The sequence below is a fragment of the Diaphorina citri genome, unplaced genomic scaffold (assembly GCF_000475195.1).
Source record: "Diaphorina citri unplaced genomic scaffold, Diaci psyllid genome assembly version 1.1 scaffold2012, whole genome shotgun sequence".
Taxonomy (NCBI): Eukaryota; Metazoa; Arthropoda; class Insecta; order Hemiptera; family Psyllidae; genus Diaphorina; species Diaphorina citri.
The window spans coordinates 45,506-51,929 of NW_007379438.1; the positions used below are offsets into that span (position 1 = coordinate 45,506).

At 40.7% G+C, this 6,424-nt stretch overlaps 1 protein-coding gene across 1 annotated transcript; it reads right to left on the reverse strand.

Moving 5' to 3' along the window:
• Window positions 1-1,064: 1,064 nt before the first annotated feature.
• Window positions 1,065-3,932, reverse strand: LOC113471024 (probable maleylacetoacetate isomerase 2). The gene is made up of 3 exons (XM_026829864.1): window positions 3,894-3,932; window positions 2,814-3,014; window positions 1,065-1,196 (listed from the first exon to the last, which is right to left on the reverse strand). Exons 1-3 carry the CDS (start codon window positions 3,930-3,932, stop codon window positions 1,080-1,082), a joined length of 357 nt encoding a protein of 118 aa, XP_026685665.1. The 3' UTR covers window positions 1,065-1,079.
• Between the last annotated feature and the right edge of the window lie 2,492 nt (window positions 3,933-6,424).

Here is a 6,424-nt window from a genome sequence, read left to right on the forward strand (position 1 = left end):
CCCTATAGGTTGATAAGTTAAGAACCGCTTGTTTAGACTCTATCTCAAACCTAGATTCTACTCATTCTACATTTTAAACATTTTAATATTTAGTTTAGTAATTTAGTTTAGTTCGGACCAGACCACCTAGCAGGACGGTCGCACGATGAATAATATGTCACTTCTAATAGTTATCGTAGTTGTTAGTTGTGCAATAAATCGCGTCCAATCGCTGCTATTCCCGGTCGAATCAGAATCCAGACAGCTCATTGAACTTGGCGGTTTGTGGGACTTCAAGGTCTCTCCTAATGAGAGTACCGGGTTCGATGCCGCTTGGCACAGCACATCGTTTAAAAAGGTAACAAGAAATATTTTTCCTAGCAAACACATATACGTACATAGGTATAAGAGACCTTTTGTAACCAAAATTAGCGTCCCGTTAACTGAACTCTTTAACGTCATTGGACGAAAACTCGTGTCTGTCCATGTGCAGAGAAACGAGTTTTCGTCAAATAACTCTAAAGAGTTCTGTTACGGGAAGCTCAATTTGGTTGCAAAAACTTGCTATTATCTTATTAAGGTTTCTTCTCATAAAGGCTAACTTTCTAATTGTCCCTTCGATTACGGACGATAAGACCTCCGTTGTTACAGTCCTCACCATCAAACCTCTTTAACGCGTCTGACTTGTAAGGGCTAGGTCGCAGGTTCGATTCCCGCCCGGTATGGATTTTATCCTAAACAGATATAAAGTTCGTTCTCGCAACGGCTGGCTTTTTTCTTCCTGTCCTTCTTCTTTCTTCGAATATACGTCCAAAAAATGATATCCTTTCTAAGCCCAGCCACTCACTATCAGGTAGACCTGACGACAGGTATACCTGATCAGGTGATCAGGTCTAACCTGATAGTGAGTGGCTCAACGCACGAAAAATGGAAACGGGTATTTACAAGTTACAAGTTAAAAATATCCATCAAATTTAATTGAAATAGGACAAACCGTTTGGAAGTTATTGCGAATCAATTTAATTACTGAAAAAGGGCTTTCTGTGCGGAACATTTTTGTCAAAGTTCATGAATATTGGAACGAAAATTGAGTAAAAAATTTAGAACCCATTTCTATCGTTTACTTTGTCATACATTACTTTGGCTCTCTTATGAACGTCTTGAGGCATCAGAGCTCTCTGCGGTCTGGTTTCTTCCAGATAATGCATTATGTTTAACTGAAAGTGAACAGAAATAAATTCTCATGTAAATACATATAATATAAGGTTTGTGAACAAGAACAAAAAAAAACGCATGAAAAATGGAAACGGGCATTTACAAGTTAAAAATATCTATCAAATTTAATTGAAATTGGACAAACCGTTTGGAAGTTATTGCGAATCAATTTAATTACTGAAAAAGGGCTTTATGTGCGGAACATTTTGTCAAATTTCATCAATATTGGAACGAAAATTGAGTAAAAAATTTAGAACCCATTTCTATCGTTTACTTTGTCATACATTACCTTGGCTCTCTTATGAACATCTTGAGGCATCAGAGCTCTCTGCGGTCTGGTTTCTTCCAAATAATGCATTATGTTTAACTGAAAGTGAACAGAAATGAATTCTCATGTAAACAAGAACAAAAAGGTTGGTCTAGTTAGCTTGGAGGGTAGCGCGTCTGCCTTGTAAGCGCTAGGTGGCGGGTTCGATTCCCGCACGAGCCGAACTTTATCGTAAACACATCATCGTTCTCGGTACGGCTGGCTTTCTTCTATCCTGTCTTCCTTCGCTTTTGGTAAGACAAGACCGTAGCACTCACAGTTCCCTTAATCAAATACACAAAAAGCCCACTCCGAGGCTTAGGTGTAAGGGAAAACAGCCCTAAAGGATGGGTTAAGCTTATACGAATCCCTCTATCAAAAGAAAACAAATCTTATAGTGGTCATGTGAAATCGCAAAGTCCGAAGTTGCCAGCCTAGTTAGCTTGATTGGTAGCGCGTCTGCCTTGTAAGCGCTAGGACGCGAGTTCGATTCCCGCCCGCGGCGAATTCTATCCTGAAGGGATAAAAGTCTGAAGTTCCTTCTAAGGCCAGTTGTCCCACATTTTCCACTTACAGACTCAATCAGGGTATGGCCATCAAACCTTGTTTGTTTAGGTTGTAGGCCGCCCAGGGCGGGAATCGAACCCGTGACCTACAACTTACAAGGCAAGCGCGAAACCCTTCAAGCTAATTAGGTTCCACCTATGCATTTCTAAGTACCATATACCTACTAGGTACCACTAAACATGGCAAGTAGGTACAATATTTCTTAAATTCATGCAAATGGATTTTACACGTTCGTAATAAATTCGTAGGTAGGTACCTAATTCTCAGTAAAAAAAAAAAAATCTGTAGCTCGATGGGAAGTGGGTTTGACATCAATTCCCGCCCGAGCCGAACTTTATCGTAAACACATCAGGTTCGTTCTCATAACAGCTGGCTTTCTCCAGTTCTGTCTTTTGTCTTCATTTTAGGGACGATAAAACCTTGGCAGTTATAGTTCCCTGTATCAAATACACAAAAAGCCCACTCCAAGGCTTAGGTGTAGGGGCAAACAGCCCTAAAGGATGGGTTAAGCTTCTACGAATCCCTCTATCAAACCTCTGCAAGAGGAAAACGAATCTTATAGTGGTCATGTGAAAATGTAAAGTCCGAAGTTGCCACTTGCCAGCCTAGTTAGCTTAATTGGTAGCACGTCTTCCTTGTAGGCGCTATGACGCGGGTTCGATTCCCGCCCAGGGCGAATTTTATCCTGAACGGATAAAAGTCTGAAGTTCCTTCTAAGGCCAGTTGTCCCACATTTTCCACTTACAGACTCAATCAGGGTATGGCCATCGATCTGCAGCGCGGGCACCTGTTCCATCGGATTAACATCTCGGAACTCATTGCAGTGCTGTTCTCCGCCCGCCTTGATTAAACTGATCGGTTTAATATCGTACGGGATCTCTTTCAAGTTGAGGGCGATGCGGACCCGCCAGGAGCACGAACTACGCCAGTACGAATAGAGAACAGGCTGGAACACAGTGGGAATAAATAGAGACTCCATTAGAATACTGAATATTCGTCTCTATCTATAAACCTGAAGAACAACTAGGCTCTCTCTATTAAACTGATCGGTTTAATATCCTACGGGATCTCTTTCAAGTTGAGAGCGATGCGAACCCGCCAGGAGCACGAACTACGCCAGTATGAATAGAGAACAGGCTGGAACACAGTGGAATTGAACATGGGGAGAACATGTAAATTAGTGGAACTGTAGTAATCACTTTAAAGAGCACCCTTTTTGGGGTCACAGTTTGTTTAGTGGTAACGCGCTTGCTTGCCATGGAGGTCCCAGGTTCGAATCCCATCATCATGCCAGTTCCTTTGGTAGCAATATTCTACTGACATGACTTCTGCACAAGTACCACAAGCTGTTTCCAGTTTATCTACCAAAATGGAAAAATAAAATTCCCTGACTTTTCCCGGTTTTCCAGTCCAATTTTTCAAAATTTCCAGTCTACTTTTCCAAGATTTTCCACCCTATTCCTACTGCGCCGCAGCCGATTTTTTTTTTCCAAGCAATGTTCTCAAGCCTGTTAAATATTTCAATCTTTTTTCATCCGACTAGGGTAAGGTCTTGAGTCCTCCATTTGCACCATGAAATAACTGCGCCGCAGGCCAAATTTTTTCAAGTACTTTCTCTGAGGTCAGAATAACATATCCACATGGTGAACATTTTAACTTATTTCTACCGCACACCCCTTGTCAGATCTGTCCCCTCAGTCAAGTCAGAGCAAAATCATCGGGCTCTTGGAAAATCTACTAAATAGTTGTCTGTTGTGAATTACTTGTATTGTGAAAGATTTCGATAGGTGATTTGCAATAAGTTCGGAACTAACTAAGAACCAACCAACGTAACAGCTAAGGTTTTGATTTTCGAATCTTTCATCGCTTTTAAGTTCGGAACAAACTAAGAACCAACCAACGTAACAGCTAAGGTTTCGATTTTCGAATCTTTCATCGCTTTTTTCCCGTAGTTCCTGCTATCCAATTGTATAATCTGATTTATCTGATGTCCTTTACAAGTCACAACATCAGGTACCTTCTAGAATACAATATAGAATATAACAACAGCGCCGCAGGCGAAATTTTTGAACATTTTGGTCTAAAATCTTCAGAAATTCAGTCTACACGCGCCGTCATGTCATGTCGGAAGCAGGGAATTATCATGATCTTGGTCAAGATGTAAATGAAGATACAGTTCGTCCAATCTAGAGACTCATCATCCTATATCCTGTGATCATGATTCATGAGTGGCAAACTGAGGAAGTTGAGATAAACACCAACCCAGACCTGAATATCGTATAATATAGTTTTGGGATTCTCAATATGCAAATACTTAAATAAATAGACAATGATAATTTGTCTAGAAATGGGACTCGCAGATGTAATACAATCACAATTCTATGTAAAGTCCTGATGTTCCTATAAATACGAGTAGTAACAAACTTTACCCTAAGAAAATCCTGATTATCGTCTTTCATGGTGACATTGATGACATCACTTATGTTTCTTCTCCTTCAACAATTGAACAAAGAAGCCATTATTGTCAATAATGCATAGCCCACTGCTGGAGTAAAGGGACTTTTCAGTCCTATGCAAGCAGTATAAATAAGCACTATTATTATTATCTGATAGTGAGTGGCTGGCCTAAGGCTGATAGTGTTCGGGAAAAAAAATCGTGTCGTCTGTAATGGAATAATGGGAACACTGTCATTTGATTTACATTGCCAAAGAGGAAATTCGGGAAAAAATCGGATGAACCTCACGACAAATGGGAACGGGCTCTATCTAAGCGGGATAAAACCTTATCCAAGTTTTCCCACGTTTGTCCCTCAGATATCCGGCAGGTTACAGCATCTATTAATACTCGTGCGACACAGACGAAATAACACAGACATAGAAGGAGAGGGTGTGACTTTAATTAAATAATTATCTATCAATTAAATTGATAATGATTTTTATCAGAAATCAATCCAATAAAAAAAATTAAAACCGAAAAATAAACAAAACCCCAACAGCTGACCGGCCGGCCTAGATACATAGGTATTCCACATCTAGGTAGGTATGCCTAGATATTATTTGCATAAAACGCCGTTTAATTAAATTGAATACTATAAGCCCGTCTTATCATATTTGTACAGCATGAAGCATGCTTCAACATTAATTGTCAGGCGTTTTATAATCACAAGTGGAAATCGGAATATTTTTTCGCGCCGTTGAAACGCTTTTGTTCTTCTTTTTCTTTTATTTCGGCCTAGTTAGATTCTACCTTGTAAGCGGTAGGTCGTGGGTTCGATTCCCGATCTGAGTGGTTTTTATTCTAAAGTTTAGAATCTAAACCGATAAGATTCGTTCTCAGAACGGCTGGCTTTCTCCTATCCTGTTCCAGATAATGCATTATTTTCGGGGCGATAAGATCTTAGCTGAGTCATACGGTTCCCTCTATCAAACCTCTTTTCCTTTTCTCTTCGCTTTCGGGGCGATAAGATCTTAGCTGAGTCATACGGTTCCCTCTATCAAACCTCTTTTCCTTCTCCTTAGTTGAGTCAACCGTCCTGAATCTGTTACCTCCCCTGTTTTCAGCCAGTAGGTACCGTTATCTTTATGTTTTGCATTTGAAATACCTACTGTCGATAATATGATTGATGATGGACACAAACATTAAACATCACATTGACTAGGTATATGCGGCGAAGTGCGAAAAGTCATTAACATCCCAATCCCATGTCTCCGATGTCACAGATTGTTCATATCAGTGGTTCTCAAACCTCGCGGTAGCCTTTTATCAAGTCGTGAAGTACTCCGGGAGCAGCTAGAGACGAGTGGCGATCTACAAACCAATCCTTGATGATGATGAACAGACAAGGTTCATTCTCGGAATGGCTGGCTTTCTTCTATTCTGTCTTCCTTCTCTTTTTGCTTTCGGGGTGTCCGGTGTGGTGTGTCCAAACACAGTGGACGGCCGTAGGTAGATCCACATCGATCGCTGGTCGATCGACCATGATTGAACTCATCTTAAGACCTCACCACATTACAGTTCTCTCTATCAAACCTCTTCAACTTTCCTGTCTCTTTTCACAGGAGGATTGACGTACAACATCATTACCAGTGACGTTCAGAACAGCTGTACGGTTAAACTACTCAACAAGTACAATAAAGTAGTGGCGTATAGCACATTGTGTACAGGAACCTTAACAGTGGAGGATGTGAGACCTTGGTGGCCCATTGGGATGAATAATAATCAGGATCTGGCCTATTTGTACACTCTGCAGGTAAGTTATACGTGGGGAGGTTGCGAGTTCGATTCTCCCCTCGGTCGTAAAAAATCTACCTACATATAATGTAGAGGAAGTGGTGGTATTATGGAACATGCTGGTA

What these genes read in the sequence shown, in the direction of transcription:
- LOC113471024 (XM_026829864.1), bottom strand. Translation starts at nt 3,932, where the DNA reads ATGAAAGATTCGAAAATCAAAACCTTAGCTGTTACGTTG. An exon ending in AAACCTTAGCTGTTACGTTG is followed by an intron (nt 3,015 to 3,893) that starts GTTGGTTCTTAG and finishes ACTGTGTTCCAG; the next exon opens with CCTGTTCTCTATTCGTACTG. An exon ending in GCCATACCCTGATTGAGTCT is followed by an intron (nt 1,197 to 2,813) that starts GTAAGTGGAAAA and finishes GTTCACTTTCAG; the next exon opens with TTAAACATAATGCATTATCT.